Source organism: Gavialis gangeticus, unplaced genomic scaffold (genome assembly GCF_001723915.1).
Source record: "Gavialis gangeticus isolate Ggan-Ray unplaced genomic scaffold, GavGan_comp1, whole genome shotgun sequence".
In the NCBI taxonomy this organism is placed as follows: Eukaryota; Metazoa; Chordata; order Crocodylia; family Gavialidae; genus Gavialis; species Gavialis gangeticus.
In genome coordinates, this window is record NW_017729024.1 from 180,623,281 (window position 1) to 180,647,266 (window position 23,986).

The window sequence follows — 23,986 nt, forward strand, 5'->3', positions numbered from 1 at the left end:
GAGGGGTGGACCCGATGATTCTTGAGGTCCCCTTCTAAGCCTATGGCTCTACAATGAAAGTATGCATTTAATTTTAAAACTTTGTTAAACTAATCAATATTGACATTTTAAAACCAATTATGGAGAGATCCAAGAGCAACCAAAGCAGATGCTCTTTATTTTCCACCTCTGAAAGACAGGGAATATTTAATGTTTATTAATCGCTGCACACAAGCCCTATGCTTTTTTCGAAGGGCATACTTCACAAAACTAAAAAATGTAAGTCAAGACATATAAGCAATGAACTAAAGCTTTCAGATCATCATTATAAAGCACAAAAATAGAATTTCATAATAAAACAGGGTCACTACTGAGATAGGAATGCACTGTTTTTCATTAAATACCAGCAGTAAAAAAATAGCTTTAAAATTAATCTTAGAAAAGCATTATCTGTGTGTATCTGATGCAAAGCATCAATGTACTAACCTTAATTTGTGTGTCTTTTACCCCTTGGAACCGGATTTGATTAGACTGGATTTGATTCTACATTTGATTGTGAAGTGACAAAATCATCCTGCTTTTAAGAACTGTAGAAGGGTAAAATGAAAGTGCATCTGATTTTAAACCTATTTCTCAGAGGCAATAATAAAAGCATTTACAAACTAGCAAACAGGAAAGGACAAAACAGTGGAGATCAGTATATTTTACTTTCTGGGATGGGATTTGACAAAAATAAAGCTATAGTTGTACTGGGGCACATTTATGTCATAAAAAATCCTGGGTGTTACAGGAATCGAAATACTGCATCTGCTTGACAGGATTACCACACTGAATAGGTTCTACACCACATTTGATTGAGTTTATCTATATGCAGTATCCATCAATCGTGTCAGGAATCAATTTACAAAACTTGATTCTGAGCCAGTTAGAATCCCTGGGTGTTTTGCTATGGAGTTCAATGAGATATCAAAAGTAGCCTTTAGAGATGGAGATCACATGAGCTTGCTTGCTTGTCTGATCGTCCTGCCCTCAAACCACTAGATTAAAAAAAAATCATCCCCAGGGGTCACAATCAGCAGCTGCGTTTGTGTATTCAGTTCTAGACTGAAATGTGTGAGTGGTTGGAGCATATAGTCGTCTAAATCAGAGAGTTCTTTACAGAAGTAGAACCATGCTTCAGAAATGCAGTTAAAGTAAGAAAGGGGACTCTACCAAAAATAGAAAGGGAACTCAGTTCTCTTTCATACCATACTGGATCCTTTTGGTGCAGTTGTCAGAAAAAAATAGGGACACCAGTATTCTGATGCATGCAGTCTTTTTATAAATCATCAGAAATGGAGTGAAATGATATCATTTGCATGACAATCATGGGTTGTGGACAAAAGCAGTATAAACAGATAGGACACTGGCAATAACTTTTTGGCATTTACTGCCATTTATAACATTGTATTAGGGTCTTGAAAATGATCTTTGCTACTTGGCCAAAATGACTTCCTCTTCCCACTCATTTCTGTTTCTTACAAAGTGCAGCGTGGTAGATTGTTTAATTCCCTGTTTATAGAAAGAGACATGAATTGTGCCTTTACTTGTTCACTGTTCTCTACTTATTAACTTCAGAAACACCTTTATTTTCATTAAGATGGTATAAAATTGGTAAAGCATTTTGACAAAAATCTGCTGAAAATCCCTCTCTAGAATCAGCAGGACTTCAGGAGTTTTATAGTCAGTAGGGTTTCTCACAGAGTGTTTTGGCAGAAGTTTTCCTACTCCTCTCTTTTAACCCCAGATACAATAAAGTGAGTCATATTAAAATAGCAGGTTAGGTGACCAGTTCCTGCTACATCAGTTTTTGTAAAAATTCAACAGATGGCAATCAGAAGTCTTATCACACACATCACTATCTCCATAATTAAAAGGATAATTAATATCCCTGTCTCAGGGATTTAAGGAAAAGAAGTGAGGTAGGAACATTAGCAAGGATCAAGGCCTGTCTCAAGTTAAGCCATCTCCCTCAACCTTCCTCCAGCTGGCAGAGAGAGAGAGAAAGTAATGGACTCTTAACAGGGTCATGTCTCTGTTCCTTGCCTGGCATGTGTGGTGGTCCAGTTTTCATACAAACTGCTGGAAGCAAGTGCCTGATAACTTAGAATTCACCCTTCTCATGAAAAAGAGATGGCAAAGAATAGTTAATACCAAAGGTAAGTGTTTTTTCCAACATGCTGTAGATAACGTGAATTACACTGTAATGCTTTATGTGCCTCATCAGTGCAAGCTCCGAATCTTTTCAACGAACATATCTGTGCCTCTTGTGCTCTTTTAGAAGGGAATAAAGTTGAAGTGACCATAAGCGTCCCTCATTTTCCTTATGATTTGAAACCTGTGGCTACTAATGTTGTCAAAAATAGCCATGGAGGATGGGTCACATGATCCATTCTCATTGGCCCATTTCATTAGCAGATCCAGGATGCCTCTCTGGGCCATGATGAGTGAACGCACAGTCACTGGCAGAGCTGCACTGGTCAACTTTGTCATACAGTGAAATAAAATGCAGTATCCTCTTTGACCATGATGAAATAGTCTGTTTGACTTGTAGCGCAGCCAATGATGGCCACAAAATGATGGCACGGCCAGCATTGTAAAGGATTTGGCCTTATTGATATAATACTGAAGAGCTCAGGAGAAATCCAGAGCATGCAGCTTCCTCCCACCATGCTTGGAACAAGGCTCTCAGAAGTTAATTGGTTTAAGTGGACTGTAGTTCATTTGGAATGAGGACCACCTTGTCTTTATGGTCCAAGGTATGAAGGAGTCCTAGGGCTTGCTCTTTTTTTTGGCTGCAGTGATGGCTATCAAAATGACCATCATGAGAGTAAAACTGTGGATGGAGCATTCTAAAAGGGGCTCACAGGAGAGTTTCTATGTTCAAAAGGCTGATGTTAGGGTCCCACAGTACAGTACATTTTCTGACTGGTAGGTAACTATATATTAGGCCCTTGCAAAATGTGAATACTGCTGAGTGAGAGATGATAAAAAGCAACTATGCCAGATGGACCTTTACAGAGCTCTGACAAAACACAGGATATTTTAATTACAGTAAAAATGTCCAGAATCTGCAATAGTGAAGCCTACACTGGGTCTGGACTGTATTGACTTGACCAAATTAAATACTGTATAGATTTGAAAGCCTTTTAGGCTGCTTACAGATGTGTTAAAGAAAAAATGGCACTTTAAGCTCAGTGCACCCCTGTGCTGAGCACAGCACGTGCCCAGAAGAGACACTGCGCGCTAGTTGGGCTTGGCTTGCCCAACATCTGTATGCATCAGGTGCTGAAGCAGGGCTTTTTGGCTCTTTTATCTAATAGCTGATTCAATCAGCTACTAGATAAAAGGGCCAAAAAGCCCCGCTGAATTGCCTGATCTATATGGATGCTGAGGAGCGGAGTCGAACTAAGCTGCTGGGTTTTTTTTCCCATGTCTGTCAGCACCCTTAGTGGATACTTTTCTGCTCTGTGCAAGGATTTTTTGAACACGGTAGAAGCACAGAGCTCAATCAGCCAATATCCGCAATATAAGGTGCAGCAGCTTTGGGTCTGAATGAAATACCTGACCATGATCTTTTGACACTGGTTTGGACAATCTGTAAATGCTTCCAACAGCTGTAGGTTTTCTGTCAGCCAAAGTTGTCTCAGACAGAAGAAAACTATGAGGATGAGTCTGATCTGCTCTCATTTGGCTTGGCAATAATTCTTGGAATTAACCAAATCATTAGGAAGCATGGAGTGGCTTCAGTTCCACTGCAGGAGTCATCCTGGCCTTGAGATTCCTTGAACAGTAGTTCAGATACTTGGCACTGTAATTGGTGGCAAACAGGGCTACCAGTGGAGTCTCCCACTGATGGAATAACACCTTGGTGAAGGATTTCAGCAGTGTTATTCATGGCTGGTGACTGCCTGCTTAGGAAGTATGCTAAACTGCTGCTGATTCTTGTGGTACAAAGATACTGGGTTTATGCCAGTAGGGAACACCATTTCCATAATCTTCTCTGCTTGTTTATGTAATATAAAGCAAATGGATGGGGGTTACCTGCAATATTATATGTTGTAGGGAGGAAGGCAGGCCACACTCAGCAATGTGATGGCTTTGAGCGCTAAGAGGTTTATTAGCAATACTGTGCCTTCTGCATACATTGTTCCAGTAGATGGGCCAGGTGGGTTGCTCAACCTGTCCGTGTACTGCTAGGCTGTGTCACAATCTCTGTGCTGGGTGAAACAAGCCCTCATAAATCTGGAGGGCAATTTTTGATGACACTGATGATCTGACAATGTTGAGCAGCTTGTGGGTGTTTTTTTGGGGGCGCTCATCTCAACAACCAGCCAAGGTTTCAGTAACCTTAATATAGGCAGCATGCCCAATTTATGTAGGACATGCCCAAAAGATGGCAAGGAGAAATGCTTCTTCAAGAATGGTGGAGGACCTGTCCTAATGCCAAGGCAAGAAGTGACTGTGATTCCTTGAAAGAAAGAGTATTTCCGTCTACTGGGGAGGCCCTCCAGTTGCTGTTGAGAACACAGTGGCTCTTATGGTTGAAGTGGGCTCTAGCACTACATTTTCTCATGCCCTCTTTGAAATTTTCACCTCCATGTAGATGAGGTATTTTGGTGATTTGTCTTTGAAGGGAGATTCTTTTTTCTGGAATAATAAACTTGTTGCACCCTTTGAACTGCTCTTGTGCTTGGTCTGGGTCTGTTGCCCTGCATCTCAAAAAAGCTGGTGATCTGGATGACAGGTCTGGAGTCAGCACTCAACAGAGAGGCCATCAAGGCAGTTGGAATTTGTGCTGGAACAACTGATGCTGGGCCATCACTGGTGGTCATGGTTTTGGTGTTCTTTTTTGACTGGTTCTTTTTACTGGAATAGTAATCTGGTCCACTACCATGTTCTGCTACACTTGGCACAAATAGCCTCCTAGATTCAGGCTTCCTGGATCTCTCTCTTCCCCATGGTTTAGTGCAACTTTCATGGATTGCTCAAGGAAATGTAGCGTGAACTTTGTCTCTCTAGATATTCAGATAGGGGACAGGAAAGAACAGCAGATCCAGCACCTCTTGGGGATGTGCCCTTCCCCAAAAAGGAAAGATATATGTGCTTACTATTACAGATAGAAAGATTTATCACATAAAGGATGTGGTATAAACCTGTAGATTTAGCATGATAACAGTTGATAAGAGGGGAACTCAAGGACGGTCCTAAACACTCTGCCTTTTTATGCCCTCACAGTAATGCAGGATACACAATGCAGGATACATAAATGGCCCTGCTCCTCAAAAGATTTCAAGCTTGCGTGGATGAGGTGTGTGTTCGTGTGTCTGTGTATGTGCACCTACAGCTGGATCCACACTGACATGCACTTGAAGAACAGCTATAATTCTGTTTTGTGAGAAAATGCTGAGATGTCAACAGTTGCTTTCATTCTGATGCAAAACAAAACTGGGGCCTTTTGAAGATTTTCAAGAAAAAGAAGTGAAAGGCCTGCCCCAGAATATCTAACAATTAATGGGTTAGGGGGGCTATCTGGGATGTAGAAGACATGTATTCAAGTCAATTTGGTGCTTGATTTGCTGGTACTTCAGGTGAATGTCTAACCACTGGGCTATGAAGTCTCTACCCACTCACTTGATTTCTCTTATTGAAATTTTTGATTGTTTGGAACCTGTCTGCAAAAATAACTAGATATTAATTGGGCCAGAATTAGTGAGAGGTTGACTCCGCAGCCCAATTAAGGCAAAAGCAAACAGAGGAGGGTCTTGAACCCAGGTCTCCTGAGTCCCAGGTGATTATCCTAATTGCATACCTATCTTTAGCTGGCCTGTGCTGTTGCTCTTTTTTCAGTTTCAATAATTTGACATGTCGCCTGAGAAACATTTCACCAAAAATGTCCAAGCAACTTGAAGGAGAGGCTTCTTTCTCTTTCTCCCTCTTGTGCTACCTAGCAGTATCATTCTGCAATGAGTGAAACACGGGTACCATGCTCCAAGCACCTGCCTTCTATTAGTTTTTTTCTCCATATTGATACTCCTTTTGAAGATTGGTTTTTGGCTCCTTTTCCTATAAGGGTAACTCGACCACAGAGGAAATTCGGTGTCCTAAACAGTTGTACTGTTACCCACTTACCAGTCTTTTAATTTCACATCTTTTGAAAGGCTTTCAGCAACAGCCAGAACACTGGACCTGGTGGTCTGCAGACTTAAGAAAATAGCATTGCATTGTTTACGCTCAGTTCATGCTTGAAAAGTTATATTTACAATTAAGTGACTTCATTAGGTGTTTCAGGTGTTCAACTTACTGGTTCATAGGGCCTCTAGCTTTAACAACTGGTATGATGGATCAACGCTTGCAAGGTGTTGCAATGTGCCTCATTGTCTCATTATAAAATTCTAAGGGGCACTCATCAGGCCGCTAAAACAAGTTTCTGTCCTCTAGAGCCAAACTGTTTAAAGATTTTCAAGAGGAGGAAGAGGGGAAAGGGAAGTGGATAAGAAATCAGATCAAATTAGGTGATTAAAAATGTGGTAACATTTTTCAATCATGCCATCTGCCTCAAAGAAACTGCAGAACTGTCTGAAAAAAAATCTATAATTAACAGAGGGCTAGGAGAAAGAGTCAGTAGCAGAAAATGTTGTGAATGTACAAATACTAAGCAGTATAAAAGGAAAAGATGAAATGGGCGTGAGAATAAAGAAAACTGAAATGACCCATAAAATGAATAATCAAGAACAACTGAAGAAGGTGTTAATGAGTTTGGAAGAAGATAAATGCTTTTTAACCATAAATTAATTTTATCTGTTAGCAACAGTAATTTACCTTTCCATGCTCCTTCCTCATGTGGGATATATAAACATCTCTCTGTGTGAAGAGTCGATCACATTCCCAGCAGGTCCACCCAGGGTTGCTTATTTTTTTGGGCTCTGCTTTCTTTACAGGAGAGGGCGATTTCTTCTCTAGCTTTTCTGTTCCATTGATGGATTTTGTGTCATCTTTATTGTGACTGGCTGAATTCTGAGTTGTGGGTTTAGTGCTCAAAGGCAAATTTATACCCAGGTTTGGGGGCCCTTCCACACTTTTCAAGGTTCCATGCATCGACTAAAAATATAAAAAAGAAAATGTCATAAAGGAAGCATGCTATTAGCTAGGATGTAACATAACATGACCAAAGGATTTAGTTCATTCCACCCATATAATATAAATCAAGGAGATAACTTGCTCAAATAAAGTCAAACAATGTTTACATAGAAGCAAAGTTGAAATATACCCAAACACCAGTAAAAATGCATACCTGAAATGTGGTTGTCCACACTGCTTCTCTATAGGGCAGTGGTAGTGGTAGAAAGAATAGGAAGAAAGATATCAAAAAAAGGCCTTCTTTATTTTGCTTAGTCTAATATCTCCCCCCTGTGTGCACAATGGAGTGGATCACTCTGTCCTGATGTGGGCCTGATGTGATAGACAAAGGCATGTTTGCCTTGCCGCAGTTTAGGCAGTAGCACTGAGCAATGAAACAAGTGGATAAAGATAACTCAAAAGATCAGGTTACTTAGCTGATTCAGTTAGCAATCTGTCCTACAAGGAATTTGCCAATCAAGAGACTACACTCACAAAAGAAAGTCTTGCCCTTTAATTGACAGTCTCTTCCACTGTCTATTACCTTTGTCCTCCTGACCCGTGTGTGTCAGGAGCATGATCAAATGTAGGTGGTCTGGGCTTGACCCCAGAAGGTCACAACCTAAGAGGAGCAGGAGCAGACAATACCAGGGCTGCAAAAGTCCCAGTTAGAGTCAGGGACCAGGAGCGCGCAGGTCAGGAGGCTGAGGTCTACAGGGGACTGGAACATAAGCAGTTATGCTTGGCACAACCATGAACTGGGGAGTCAGTCAGAAAGAAGGGGCAGGGACCACTCCAGAGTCACTACCCAGGGACTCCACAACAGGCATCTATAGCTGCAGGACTTGGGCGTGGGTGATGCTAAGCTAAGTCCCAAACCAGGAACCAAATGTCAGAGGACATCGGTCTGGACTGGAGTTGGGATGCACAAGGGTTCAAGGACCCATCAAGGCAGTCTAGAAGCACAGGGGGCTGGGCTGGAGCTTGGAAAAAGGAGTCAGCAAGCAGGAATATGGCTGAAGCCAAGAAACTAGCAAGCAGAACCCAGGAAACTAGACACAATTAAGCAGTACCTCGAACACCCGGAACAAACAGGCATAACCCAGAAACTGTGAAACAAGGTATCAAAAGTAGGAACTAGAAACAAGGAGACAGAAGAACAAGGCTCAACAGGGAGGCATCTATCCTCTTGATAAATAGCCTGCTTTGCACTGAAGGAGACGCTGCTATAAGCAGGAAGCCACACAGGAAAGCAGTTGGGGCCAGATGGCCTAGAAGGCCACAGGCAAATGGACTGCACTTAATAACCAGAGCTATTCAGCTTGCTTGCTGCCCTGACTCGTGACAATGTGTCTGGACACTCCAACTATACTTACTCTGTCTTATAGCTGGGCTAGGCAAGTGGCCTCCAATGGTCAAAACTGTTTGATACACTACTGATTCAGAGGAAACCAACACAGGGTCTGACACTCAAACTCCCTTGATATCAGGCCTTGCTTTATCACATAGCCAATGGTTCCCAAGAGTAATTTGCTAGGTGCTTTCCCAATATCACACTCAGCTGCAGACTGGGACAGGGTCAACCTCCTGTTTAAGTAGTGCTTGTCAAGTCTAACAACATTTATCTCCAAAATCAAAATATTCCATTAAAAAAACTGGTACTAAAAAAAAAAAAAGGTTCTTCCACTGTCCCTCTGACATTGAAAAAGAAGATTAATTATGGTTCTTGCTGTGGCAAATGAACAAATAGCAAATGAGGGAGAATGATGAAACCCATTCCCACAAATTTGACCTATAAAGTCTATGAAAACTAAGAGAGAGAGAGAGAGAGAGAGAGATGGACACTGTCTTGGGTGGAGAGGAAGAGTAAAAAAACTAATAGCTCATTCAGAAAAAAAAAAATCTTTAAATCTTGTAAAAAAAGTTTGAGGGTGCCTCAGAAAGGAACAGCAATTTTGAAATAAAATTCTTGTCTGTGCAATAAATGGGAAACTACACAGCAGCGGGCAACACTAGTGGTGGCACTATCAAACTCATCCATCATTTATGGCTATATAGCAAAACTACAAAAGCAATGAAAGAAAATGTATATACATTTTTAATTCCCATTGAGCTCACTGAAGAGGCTGTGCATATTACAGATGGAGATATTTTCAATAAATATGGGTAGATGAGTAAGACAGGGAGCTAGAATAGAGGTGCCCCCACTTCCTTCCCTCCTGCCCTGCACTCTATAGCTTCTCTTCAGTCTCCGCAAGAGGAGACTGAGGGGGGATCTTGTGGCTGCCTACAACTTTATCAGGGGCCACCAGCAGGGACTCGGGGAAAGTCTGTTCACCAGGGCCTCCCTTGGAGTCACCAGGAACAATGGCCACAAGCTGAGGGAGGATAGGTTTAGGTTAGATATTAGGAAGAACTACTTCATGGTAAGGGAGGCCAGAGCCTGGAATAGGCTTCCCTGAGAGGTGGTGCTCTCACCTTCCCTGGAGATCTTCAAGAGGAGACTGGATAGGCACCTGGCTGGGGTCTTATGACCCCTGCCACCCCCAGTGCTCCTTCCTGCCCATGGCAGCGGGTCGGAATAGATGATCTGTCTAGTTCCCTTCCCATTCATTGATTCTATGATTCCCTGCATGGGCTCCAGCAATCTAGGCAGAGGAGCAGCTGTGTGGTTGGTACTTGCAAGAGCCTTGCTTCCAGGGAAAGCTGTTGCTTCAGGTGGAGGTACTGGGGTGGCCAAGAAACAGAGGCTTAATCCTCTGTTATACACTTTGGCTGCATTAACTCCCACAGAAGCTGCTTCCCCTGGGTGCAAACTTTATTAGTTACACCTCTGATAAGGCTCCTTGCTTGGTGCCTAGTCAAGAAGATGAAGCAAAATCTAGCCAAGACAAGAAGAAAATAGCAAACTTCACAAATCAATGAGAAAAATGAGATGAGCCATGAAAACACCATTAAGAAAATAAGGAGATACGGCTACTAGGGTTGTGCAAAGCTTTGGTCGCTGATTCAATTTGGAGAAGATTCGGCCTGATGTGGAGGCCAAATCATCGCATCTGAATCGAATCAGGAGACAAAAGACCCCCTTTGAATCAATTTGAAGCCTCCGAATCAATTCGGAAAAAGATTCAGCGATTCCAAAGGCAGTCTTGCAGGGAAACAGAAACTAAGAAGAGGGAGGGGGAGTGGGGGGAAACTGACACCTATAGCTGGCCAGTGACTGTGATCTTTTCCTGAGTCCCCTTCCAAACCCAGTGCTCTGGGGGAGGGAGACAGCAACAGCACATAAGCTTCTGTCTGCAGCCTTTCTGTCCCTTTTGTGAGCTGTTTTTGCCAAGCACTGGGAAGGCCCCCTGAACAGGCTACCATCCCTGCTGTTTTCATCCCACTGTGCCTTAACACACACACAGTCACACGTCACAAGGTTTGCTTTGAACAGTTTGAGGTGCTGTTTCCCAGAAACCACTGCACCTATCTCCTTGAAACTCAGCAGGCTTCATGCCCTCAGAAGGGGCTACAATCTCGGCTGTATTCATCCATATTTGACAAAAAATTACAAAGTTATAGGTATTTGAAGGATTCCACATTATAGTCTATGGTCGAATCACTGAATCTCTCTGAATCAGCATCAAATCTTCAGAAACCAATTGGGCTGAATTGATTCGGGGCAGAGATCCAAATCTCCGAATTGAATCACTGTCCTCCGAATCAGCCAAATCTGAATCAAATACTTCCCTATTCGCACAGGTGTAATTGCTACATAAGTGCCTCATCTGGCCCTAGTACTGAGTAAACTAACAGGAGCCATTTATAGAAGATTAACAGAAAATGGGCCCTCTTGCATCAAGTTATGTACACCCCACCAAACTGTAAACTATGTTAAAAGGTAGTTTGTATAAATACAAGAAGAGCAGGAAATAAATGTCCAAGTAAATGTGCCATAAGTCTTGCAACAGGAATAGCACTAATTCAGAAAAATGGAAAATATCGTGCCTTATATCTCAGAGCATCTTTTGTCATCTAACACTTCTTCCCTGAGCTAACAAAGAGGTGTAAGTTAGCTGAGTGCAGCACAAAAAGGCGTTAACAACAAATAGGATGATGACAACAAGTTTTAATAATTACATAGTCATTCTTGATTATATGGAATTATTGATCATAATTAATTAAATATATAGATCTAGACTGCGTATCTTTATTTGTTTTCAGTGTTTGATAGAGTCACCCTCCACCAACAGCAGCTGCAAATCATCAAAAAAGACAGGCCATGAACAGTTATTAAGGAGTAACCAAGACCTCGGAGGACCCATCTAGCAGACAATACCTGATTGTGGGAGTGGGAGTGTTCCCAGAGGAAAAGTTGCCATATTACAATCAAGTGGTCTATAGCAATCGTCAGCAACCTGTGGCCTGGCAGGCTGGATTTGTCCCACAAAGATTTTATGTAACCTGCCAAGCATGGCTTATTAATTGCAAGTTTTGCATGAGAATGCATATCTAGTAGTGGCATACCTACCAACTGCTGTCTCTGGCCCAGCTTACAACTGAGCTGCACTGCCTTGGGCTCACTGTTTATGAAAGGTTCCCAACCCCTAGTTTATAGTCATATTTGCAAGAGAAATGCGCTTTTTTGGTTTTATCTCACATATGAATGAAGACTCCAATAAGTTTGAGAGTTTTCTGGGTATGTTTTTAAAAACACCTGCTTTCTCAGAACTTCTGATTTTGCCTTCAGTCCACTCTTCAGTTGCTTTCCAATAAGAAAAGCCACTGGTCAAGATGACAATTAAAGTGCTAGTTTCAGTAAAAACTAGGCATCTGTTTCTCCATTCCCTGTGCTTTTTCCAATCATTTATGCTAGTGGAAAAAGAATGCAAGATGTCACTATTCTGGTTTCTACTCTGCAATGGGTAACTAGTTACACAAGGTGCAAAGCAACAGTAAATCATGTCACTAAGGTTTAAGAAATATAAAGATGGCTAAGATTTCCAGTGTTTTAAAAACAAGCTAAAACAATGTTTAAAATACATAGCTAAAAAGTTGAAACCTATGTGGCTGGTATCTGTTAGGCTCCATCTACATGGTACACTTAAGGCATTATTAACCAGTTAATGACATCTTAAGTGGTCACCTGGACACATGCTCAATCAATGAATGGTGTGATAAAAGTAGGATAAGCTACAAAGTTATTCCACAAAATATGTGTAATAACTCTGTAGCTGCTTCCTATTATGCCATTAATTGAACACGTGGCCAGAGGCCCCTGTCACTGGGAACCTCATCAGCTGATTGAAGCATGCATACTACCTGAGCCCGGGAGCTCCCAGCTGATGCTGGCTCTGAGCTGTGGGAACATGTCCCATCAACTGACAGGGATCCCAGCCCTCGGGGCACCCCATGCATGCGTCTTTGTGGCTGGGAGACCACAGCTGATGCAGTGTCTCAGCCATGGGGGCACTCCAGGCACCCCTGCAATGGGGAGACCACAAATGACATGGTGTCCAAGCTGCAGGGGCACTCAGGCACACCCATGCCTGGGAGGCCATGTCAGCTGTGGTCTCTCTGCCATGGGGACCCCTGGGGTACCCTTGTGACTGGGAGCTGAGGCGAGCTGATAGGGCTTGTAGCCACAGCGGCTCTGCACCAGCAATAAGGTGTGATGGGATCTGGTTTATGATCCCACAAACATGCCTCCTGTCCCACACATGTGGCATGGCAGGAGACATGACTGTGGATCATGCATCAAATCCCATCATGCTTTTACCTGCACATCTAGAGGAGCCCTCAGTTATATGATCTGGAAGGATGAGAACACAAGTTCTCTATTAAATCAGTTTATTGTGTAAATATTATTATATGATCCTCCTCACTTTATCTTTCTAAAGCTATCTAAAGGTATTTTCTACATCTACATAATTACAACACTCAATCCCCAGTAAAGAGTTGGGAGCATGTAAAATTTGATTCTTTAATCAACATCAATTACTAACTGACTTCCATGGGAGTGATGATACCTCACACAATTTAAGAGAGACTCAGCATTCAGGAGGATTGCTAAATTTAAGTATCTCACTGCTCCCAAAATTATTTTTAGAAGTTACCATATTGATTGCAAGGCAAATAGGCATTGCCACTACATCGAAACCTAATGCTGACATAGAGAAATCTCATTGGCAATTACCTGTAAGATGCATTGATAACTGTACAATACACCAACTGCCTAGAAATAGTAATTGCAAGTTTCTCTTTAGGAGATATTAAGATCAATTTTCTTCTTTCTTGTTAATTTGTACCTTCAGCAATGATTTCCTGTAAAGTCAGTAAACATGATAGGTGTTAAGTAAGAATGCAAATGAGAGGAAATGTCTACAAACCTTGATATGATCCATCATAAGCTGCTTCTGTGCATATAGAAGAGAACAGTCTGGACACTTGAAAACAGACACCTTCTGGTTTTCAATGTGTTGATCAAAGTGGCGATACAGCAATGGTTGCAGGGTAAACACAGTGTCACACATAGAACATTTATATATTATTCTAAAAACAGAAGAAGTTCAGTAAGTAAGGTCAGTAAATAAGGTCAGTTATCGATCATTTATTAGCAGGAGTCACCAAATTAACTTGATTCTCATCAACTTCCACCCTGTGTAAAAAAACCCATTAAATATTAAACTATAATTAATTCAAGAATAATGAAAAGTAAAGCCACACTTACAAAAAAATCGCATGATCACAGAATAACACAAAAACTGCCATTTACTGGGTCAGACAATAAGTCCATCTTGCCCAGTATCCTGTGTCACAGAGGCAGAGAGTAGATGCTGAAAGGGAGAGTGAACTGGGTATGACCAGGGTTTTTTCCATTGTTCTTCTCATACTTGCAGCCTCCAGTAACTTACTTATAAAAACAAATGCTTTTACAAGTTTTTCCAAATGAATAATATCTTTAGTTAATAATTAAAGGGCTACCTGCCCTTAGGAGTTAAAAGCTACAGCATTCTGATGGGGGCTGCTGAACTGACCAGAATTGCACACATACTTTAAACAGGGTTTACTTTTGGCACCAATATAGTTTCTTGACCTATTAGTCCGACTCCCCCACCTCTCAAAATTTAGAATTTCAGAGAAAGATGTTGTATTTTGCTACTTAAAACGTGTACGAACTCTACCAGGTTCTCCGTAACAGACTGAGAAACAAATAGAGGCACAAAATAATTCTCCTGTTGGAAACACTAAAAAAAATGTCTTCTTAATGGCAGCCAGATCAACTTCCATGTTGGAAAAGAATAAAGACTAACTACCAACAAAAGCATGGTATGAAGAATCAGCTGATGATTACAAAATATATATATATATATATTACTAGCGAACTGCCTGTCAAGAATGATGGTGGGTGGGGGGTAGGGGCAGGTGGGGACAGAACACCGTGCGCCACCACCCCGCACCACCACTACCTCCCAGGAGCTGGGGCGGGGGGAGGAAGCTTGCACGTGACGGCTGCCACTGCCAGCCACTAGGCTGTGCTGCCGCTGCTCTGTGTCCGACGGCTGCGTGCCAACTGCCCCCTCCCCACTGCTCCACTTCTGGCCCCACAACACCCCCCTCCACCCCTGCATCTGGCCATCTGTCTGTGTCGAATACTCTGACTGGTTGTTTCAGTAAGCATTGTGATTGGACAGACACACAGACAGATAGACTAAGCCCTTTATATTTATTTATTTATTTATTTATTTATTTATTTAGAGAGAGAGAGAGAGAGAGAGAGAGAGAGAGAATAAACACCTATATTTGTATTTACACACACCCATACACACACACGTATATCTATATATATTAATCCAGATATAAAAATGGTGATGAAGTGAAGATGGTAAGTAACAAAAGGCAAAATGACTAAGAGTAGCAAAAGACTGTCATAGCATAGTTACTAAAAGTGAGGCAACATGAGGACAAAATATATCTCAAGATTAAGAAAGAGTTATTATTTAACTTGAACATAGGTATAGTTTTAGCACAGTTTGGTCTTTTTCAAACCCCTGACCAATAACTGGCACAAAGTGGCCAGTGGTGTCCCTCAGGGGACCGTGCTTGCGGTGCTTTCAACATTTTTACCAATGATTTGGATGGGGGAGTGAAAAGCTCACTGGCTAAGTTCATGGGTGACACCAAGTTATGGGGCAGTGTGGTCATGTCAGAAGAAGCTCTGCTCCCGTTCTTCTGCCCCGTTTGTTACGCTGCATTCAGCTCCCTACTCTGTGCTCCCTGCCTGACCTCCTGCTCTGTCTTCTGATTCCTGCTGGACCTGCTGCCTGTCCCCTCCTAAGCCTGCTTGTGCCACTTATTGCACTCATGTTGCAAGCTGGCCACCCCGAATTAGGTATTGCTTTAGGAGCAATATTTTCCACAAAAGCATTGGGCATAGGCTGCTTATTTTGAAAGGGGTGTGCTGATCCTTCTGCTAGGACTTCAAACACCCAGAAGTTCTTTCCACTCCTATGGCCACAACTGAACCCCTCATGGGCTGCCTGTGGCCTGTGGGCTGCCAGTTGGATAGTTCTGGATTAGAAAACACTTCTATAGGATGGCTGAGATAGGGATGATCCTGCCTAGACCAATGGATTGGACTAAATGACCTCCTGAGGTCCATCCCAACCCTACTTTTCTAGGATTCTATCGTTATGCCCTCAAGCACTGCTTGCTTTTGGAAAAAACCCGTTTATTAAAATGCTGAATATTCTCATTACCCATCTTTTCTGTATCTCACTCTTTTGTATCAACCCTCTGCAGTTTTTTATTTGTACTTTACACAACCCTTTCTGATATCCCACTAAGCAAACACCTCCTATAAAAATGTTATGGCAAAGAGTTCTACAGGCCATCTGCAAGTTCAGACAGTAGATGACAAAGGGAAGTAGGGAATTATTTTAGCATCCATTGGATTATAACGAGTGTGCAAAAATATTTTAAAATAATGAGAAATGTTGACGTTTAAGGGGAACTGGTGCATTATTTTTTGGTATCTCAGAATTTCCCCAAATATGGCCATGACCAGTATCCTCCTTTTCTGTTTCCAGTTATACACTGAGGGGCACTGATCTATCACCAGGAATAACTCCTTTTGTAATTTCCACGATGACCCTACAGGAAACAAACTAACCTCATGTAACCCCGAGTGTCAGGATTTTGGATCAAAACTCCCAAGAGCTTTGCTTAGTAAAAACTTCATAAAGACATTCAAAACAAAGCAACAGCCTCTCTCCTGATGTCATCATTGTTCTGTGCTCTTTTTTCACTGAGTCCTGCCATGATGTAGTGAGTATTTGCCAGAAAGTAGCTGGAGTTCCCTGGCATTAATCAATCTCAAACCCTTCTAACATTTCTTTTTTAATTTTAATCACAACTATCCAATGTTTATAAATAGTCAGTTAAATCTTACTGGCACTTATGGTTGTATTTTGTTTCTCAGCTATTGGAAGAATGAGCTTGAAAGGCAAATTCCACTCAGAGCAGCTGAACTGAGTACAGGAGAGAGATCCAAGGAAGAGGCCTCTTCCCCTGGCCAAAGTACTACTTTGGATGTGACCCATGAGTACTATCTAGGTCCTGAGGATGCAACAACTTCTATCACTATAATGCATCCAGAAGGGAAGGGAGAATCAAAGAATTCACATTAAGGGTGCACAGTTCACTCCTGCCCTCTGACACATAGGAGCTGCCAGCTAACTCTGTGCTGGCCACAATCCCAACTCAACAGAACTGGAACAGCTAAAAGTAATTTAAAAGGGTATTATTTTACTCACCGCACTCTGCGTCTTAGCGTGAGAAAATGCTGTGTTACTCACTTGAATTTATTTGTGCACATAAAAAGTTTAATTTTTTTTATAGCTTTATATCTGTATAAATAACAAGAACAGAGATGGCCCAAACTCAGTTGTACTAGACAGCTGTATCTTCTGCCTTGATTCCATCTCTGACTATACTGTTTTCTACTAGTACAGGTTTTTTTTTTAAATATACAAAGACCTGAAAATGTTTTACAAAGATAATCATCATTGGCAATCTCTCCCTCAATTTGAGGATGATTTCTATTATGGCTCACTGATAGATCAAAGCTAATATGATAACTGTAACTGGGAAAAGAGGCATAGGAAAAAGATACACATTGGCTGCATCCACAAAATGCTTTACTCTAATTAGGTTACTCTAATGCGCAGTAAAGCACCACTCCTTACCCGTGAGCAGCAATTACTTTCAGTACAATCTAATGCACCATTTTCAAGTACCTGTAGATACAAGTACTAGAAATTGGTGCAGAAGCACATGTGGAGATGTTGACCAGGAGCAAATTGCTCCCGGTCCACCCAGGCAGCAAGGGATCACAAGGGGCAGGTAGAGCTGTCTTAGCTCCATGGGATGCTGCCTGTCAGCCATGTGGAGATCGGGATCTGTCCTGATCTCCACGTGGCTGGGAGAGCTGTCCCAGCTGCTGGGCAGCTGGAGATCAGCATGGATCAGTTTAATGTGCCTGAATTTTATGCACAGACAATTCAGGTGCATTAACTGCACCTGTAGACACGCCCATCAAGATCCTGACTCAGTAAAGCAAACTTAACTCATGACAGAATTTGTAACAACGTAGGTGGTTCTCAACTCCTAATACCCATCTCTAGTCACCAGATTACACAGCTAGCAATGAAGGAGAAAAGTATAAAGTGACATCATTCTAACTCAGTAAATTTTGAGTCAGAAAGTAGCAGAAGTGGTAAACACTCAAAGCTAATTTTATTGTATGGATGTACTTTTTCAGATCACAGCCATAATTTTGCATATAAAAATCATACATAACAGAACGTAGAAAAACCGCTTTGTTGCCTAGGGTAGCAAGGCTTTTTTGTGATATATTTTATTGACCTGGCTGCGTAGTAGAGAACTGTTTGACAAGCTTTCGGGCATTAGGTACCTTTCTTCAGGTGTATGCCCAAAAGCTTCCTCAATAGCTTCTTCATCTGTACAACTGATCCAGTGAAAGATACCACAAAAAATCCTTCCCTCTTAGGCATTTACTGGATCATCACAGCTTTGACAACAGCCCAACAGCATCTAAGTTTGTGACTTGACAGTTGATGTTGGTAAGAGGTGTTTAACGCTCCCAGTCTGTAACCTGGCCATGGCAGGACTGTTTAAATTATCAAATGAATAGTGTTAGTAGCAATAGTCTAAAATTTGCTTTGGCTTCTATTCTTTTGTATTGAATTTAAAGAAAATGAATCCTTAAGTAACCATCTTTGATGGAGCAGCTCAATTCTCATTAGTGGTAAGAGCTGGTATTGATAAGAGAAATTAATCTGCTAAAGAAAATTTACAGACCATGTCAGAGTACCATGTTACTGATTAAAATCTATTTAAAATGTCAATTTCTAAATATTTGTATCATCTAAATAAACTTTGAAATTATTGGTTATTCTGTGTTCATAGAAGTGCATAAACTTCCTAATATAAATCCAAATTCTTAAGCTGTCTATTTTCAGACTAGGGTACATTCATTTAAATCAATACAGGCATTCTTTACTGTATACGGTACATCCAACTGTATCCAACACATTATGAAGTATTTTCTTCAGGCCTAGATTGACAATAATAGGCATGTACCGCTGAACAAGTTTGCATGGGAATCATTCAACTGGATGTGTGTTAATCTTGAAGGTCTCAAGCTCCAAATCACATATATGCTTGTGGTATGTTCAGTCAGGAGCTAAATGTCTGTAGCCCCAATTCAGCAAGATACTTACACTCATGCCTTCCTTAAAACACATGAACAGTTCAGCTGAAGACAGTGAATCAGGATCTTCATACCCGGGAATATTTTACCACATATGTTATGTGCTAATGAATACACACATGCACGTGCGTGCACACACATGTGCACACACATAATCCAATAGCTATTTATCCACACTTCTTTCCATCTTTAACAATCTGGTCAATAGAAATGCTAAGATTTTTCTTAAACAAATGAAAACAAAGGGAGATACCTACACATTACGTTAACAGGAAATCAGTATCTTAGAGGCACTACTACTAAGATGTGTTTTTCCCCTTCCTAGAATTTAAACTTTTGAAGTAAATGATACATGTGAGATAATCCATTATCTTGCGTACTAATAGTATAAAGTTATTAATAACTTAAGTATAGAAACAGGAATTTCTTTAAATTCTAAAAGGAGATTAGCAATTAGAAACCTAACTGCTGTTTCTCAGATCTCTCACTGCTTACTAGAAAGAAATCACACAGGAACTTCTTTACCACGTAAAACAAACTGAGCTATCCCTGATGAGAGAAGTGAAAAACACTTTAAGTGAGAAAGCCCTCCTCTCTTCATTAAAATAATCTCCCGTGTACCCAGCAGTAGACATTAGACTTAATTTAGTTTTTATAAAACAGGTTAAAAAGAAATATAAAAATAATCTCTTATTTACCATAGCTATTTTGAGCAACAGACATTAGTAATACAAATATAGATCATGCAGTTCTGGTCAATGCCAAGGCTACATAGCAGTTTACCCACTGACCGAGCTACACTTGCTCTTGGAAAGCAGACAGCCTGTGTGAACAGCTACTTTTCCTCATGTTCTAAAGAACAATTCATATACCCTAGGTAGGGACAAAACTTCTCTCCATATTGAAGTTTGATTTTGGTAAGAAACAAAAACAAAACCCCAATGCACCTGAAAATCCTTTTCAGAACTTGTGCCCATGCCGGCTGTTCCTATGGTTGCTGCCTTAGCTCATCCAACCCTCTCATCAAGCTTGCTATTTCACATCCCTACGAGATCAAAACCCTATAAGGACAGCCCTAACCTGAAGCCTGTTTAACTTCCTTTTCCCATTTTCTTCAGCAAGACAAGAGTCCTCAACCAGTTCCTGGGGGTATGTGGCTTCAGCACCTTTGTTCAGGATAAGCTGCAGCCTATTTCAGGGCAGTCTACACACAGCTTTCTTTTCTGAGGTCCTGCTGGGCATTTCATGAATTCCAGAGGAGATGCAAGAACTCCACATCTCTAAACAGCCAACAAAACAGAACAACCCAAATGCCTTAATCTGTAAACTCTCTAAAACATGTATTTTCAAACAATTTATCCAGTTTCTAGAGACCTTCTGGCTTCCTCCCAAGGAAGGCAATAAACTGTAAATCACAAAAGCCGTATTAATGATGGCAGTAGCAGTAGAGGAGGTTTCTCATCTTTTAACCCAATATCCCAGTGCTTAGGTCTCTGAGTGGGAAGACCCAGGCTCTAGGCTCAGCACCTGGAAGGAGCCAGAATCTACATCTCGTAACCTACAGCAAAGTGCCATAGGGTGGGTAGGGGACAGTGGACCCCAGCAAAAACACCTCCCAACCCTACCCCTCCCTGCTAGCCCAAAGGGAAGCCAAAAAGGGAAGATTTGTGAGGCCAAGAAAAGTATAAAGTAAACCAGATGGATTTTATCTTAAGGAGACAGGCCCTGCTCTGGATGAGAAGGTGCCTTTGGTTCTAGCCCCTGATTTTGACCCTTTAGGTGTCTCTCCATTTTATAAATGTACTCACTGGATAAAATGTGCACTTAGTGAGAGAGCTCTCATTCCACTCAGTGCAGGGTGCTAATCATGGCTCTTCTTGCAAATAACACTTCAGGGACATGCCATTTTTACATGAATCCAAGATGCAGTTTTTTCCCTATTTAACATGGGGGAAAAAAGCCTCTCAGCTTGGACTTGAGTGGAGGGCGGGGAGGGATGGCAGCAGGTGGCTGACCTGGGACCTCCAAAGGAGGCAGGCGGCAGTGGGAGCAAGTGCTAGAGGGTGCAAGTACTGTGATGGGAGGCAAGCAACAGGTGGGGCGGGGAGGGCTAGGCAGCGGGTGGCAAGGTGCAGGAGGGGCAGGGGTCAGGCTGCTTGACTCTCCCTCCCGCTTCACCCTGGTTTCCCCATCACAGGCATGAGGGGATGAATTTAAGGTGAACTTCCAATAATTACATTCTATACTTGGAAAATTATAACAAATTTATAAATATTCCATGTGTAGAATCTATCTACTGGGGGTTTGTTTTAAATTCAAATCCATTTTGGATTTGGGTAAATACAGTATATGCTTTACTGGTTAGATTAGTATCACAACAGAACAGATGTTGCCAGAACAGATCCTACTCAGAAAGCTGAGACAAGAGGCAAAGGGGTATTAGGACCTAAAATACATATAAATGGCTATAAATATCACTTATGCTACTAACTTTATCCATGTATGTACCATGTGCCTGCCTAAAGGGAGGCAGAATTTGGGCCCAAGTGACAACACAGCAAATGAATTTTACACACTGAGTGTTCAATTAAACTGCCATTCAAGTGAAGAGGGAAACCCATTGACATAAATGATGTAGGATCATCCAAAGCCATCTGAATAGTCAGTCAGCTTATCAGACTTACACTGTAATGGGAACAAATCTGCCTGGGAAATTTCTATATCTGTGCTGAGTCACACTGAAGTCAGCAGGTCTATGAAAGAGAATAATGATCCATGAAGGCTGATTCAACGACAGGATTTCAGACTTGATCTGCTCCAGATAGAACTTGTTAAGCAAAGGCAAAAGGCCTCCCCTATTCCAGTGGAGATGATGGGAATGTGTATTTGGGTGCTTTAAATATGGATTATGCGATAACATTTTTCAGAGGGTCTAAGGGATTCAGCAACCTCAGTGCAATTTTTAAACTGACTCAGGCACCAAGGGCCTGGTTTTTATTTTAAAGGTGTTTAGATACTTACAGAGAGGCAGACAGGTATCCAGTGCGATTTTTAAAAGCATCGTGGGGCCAAACTTCTTACAGCCTTTGAAAAACTCACCAGGCATCATTAACCACCTAAATAAGTAATTTAGTGTCAGGGATGACAAATTTGTTTCTCCTCTACTTTGGTATCAACTTAAATTAAGCCAAAGAATAACAGTATGCTTTAAAATACTAAATGGGACAGGATCAAAGCTTTAAAATATACATGAAGGTGTGTAATGCACTAATCCTCTATTATGCCTTCTTGGGAGTTTTTGAGCCTGTCAAGTGACTGTATCAACATGTGCGCTTTACTGCAGAGTAGACTAATTAGCTCCACAGTAAAGCATCACCATCTATGCATGCACTGGTATTAGGGTGCAATAAAGTAAAATTAACTCTGTTGTAAGATAGTACTGCTGGGGACAGTACCGTCTTAAATTGGATAAATTAACTACACTGAGGGCATGTCTACATGTGCACATTTAATCCAGGTAGCCTAATTTAAGGTGCATTTAGGATATGTGTCTACACGTGTGCCCTTAATGTGCCTTAAAAATGGCAATTTAAGGCTATTCAAGCCTAAATTTGATACCTGCATAAAGCAGGTACCAAATTTATGCGGGAACAGCTAAATCTTTTTAGCAAACATGCAGACGTGCTAATGTGCATTAATGCTGTATTTGTCCACTGATTTGGGACTAACTTTAGTTGGTCCGTGCACCCACGTTAACGTGTATTCGTGCATGCATGTGTAGACACATGCTTAAATCACCTTAATACACATTCAGCCAATGCACATTAAGTTTAGGCGTGTGTAAAAGCACATGTAGACACGCCCTGAAATGCACATGTAGACGCTGACTGGGGGTGTAAATTGTATCTGGTCACCCACCCAGCTAGAGGCCTGCTCTGCCCTGACTCAAATTACTGCTGTCCTGTGCCCATGTGTAGATGCTGGAATAGGAAGAAGGGTTCTGTGGTAGAAGTAAGGCTGGAGTGATGTTGTACCCATAATAATCCAAAAAGTATATGAGAGGCAAAACATTTTTTGATGATATCTTTCAAAAGCATCTTGGTGTCAAACTTCTTACAGCCTTTGAAAAACTCACCATTAACCACCTAAATAAGTAGCTTAATTTTGGAGGTGGGAAGAGATGTTAGACAAGCTTTCAGGTACAAACTGCCCTTCTTTGTGGTAAAAAGCATTTTTCTGGGATTGACAATATTTGTTGCCCAAGTCTTCATGTACTGAGAGCCTGCAGCTCCCAGTAACTTTCCTTCAGAATTGCATTTAACATTTCTCAATAAAACAGGACCTTAGAACTCAGTTTCTATCTCTGTCACACTTTTTAAATACCCTTAGTAAAGATCCCTAACTTCTCCTGCTGTTAAATGGAAACAGTGTTCTGTTATTTCACAAAGGAGCTGTTATGCATCAGAAAATGGCACATGCAAATATAAATTAAGGCTGCATACACAGATTCAGACAATCTGGGAGAATTCTACCAGGTTTGTTCTCATGGTAGAAAAACTTACAGAGAGCCAAATGTACAGACCTTTGAGTACTGAGCCCTGAAGAGTAGAGAGTTTACAGTGCTTATACTGTGCAGCTAGGGGGGCAAAGGGTATTGTGCACACATCTCAGTGTGCTCTGTGGGCTGCCTTAGTCCGCTTGGCACTACATGACAGCAGTACATAGGGCAGCCCCAACTGGCTAAACCAGATGGCCCATGGTCAGCCAATGTTATCATCTTTTACAGACATTTGTTCTCCCAGGAGAAACTCTCTTAGAAGTGATTTAATCCTGGTTGTGCCCAGGTTATTTTCCTCTTGGAGGGATCATTTTTATTCTGGGAGAAAATGCCTGAACATCTGTACACTCACAATTTCTCCTGGTAGACCAGCAACTCCCCTAGGAGAAAGTGAATGTCTGTACAAGGCCATGATTCTGCCTTGACCTTAAGTGGCAGGGTTAGAAAAGATTTAACTCATGCAACTGCAGCTGGAATTTTCTTCTTGCTGCTGGCATGAATATCCTGTGAGG

At 41.5% G+C, this 23,986-nt stretch overlaps 1 protein-coding gene and 1 long non-coding RNA gene across 8 annotated transcripts in view; one reads left to right on the forward strand and one right to left on the reverse strand.

Moving 5' to 3' along the window:
* LOC109298030 overlaps positions 1 to 113 on the forward strand; it is a 7,747-nt gene extending 7,634 nt beyond the window's left edge. The window contains exon 2 of the long non-coding RNA XR_002097499.1: positions 27 to 113. This is a non-coding gene — a long non-coding RNA (uncharacterized LOC109298030). The remainder of the gene's footprint in view (positions 1 to 26) is intronic.
* Positions 1 to 23,986, reverse strand: part of ZNF532 (zinc finger protein 532) — a 112,803-nt gene that overhangs the window by 25,281 nt on the left and 63,536 nt on the right. For 6 of the 7 annotated variants that reach the window (XM_019518159.1, XM_019518155.1, XM_019518161.1 and 3 more), the window contains 2 exons: positions 13,512 to 13,674; positions 6,841 to 7,119 (listed from right to left, as the gene is read on the reverse strand). In XM_019518159.1, coding sequence (XP_019373704.1) covers positions 6,841 to 7,119; positions 13,512 to 13,674 — 442 coding nt within the window. Of the gene's footprint in view, positions 1 to 466; positions 567 to 6,840; positions 7,120 to 13,511; positions 13,675 to 23,986 lie in introns of those variants that run through there. The other variant, XM_019518162.1, reaches the window with a different exon arrangement.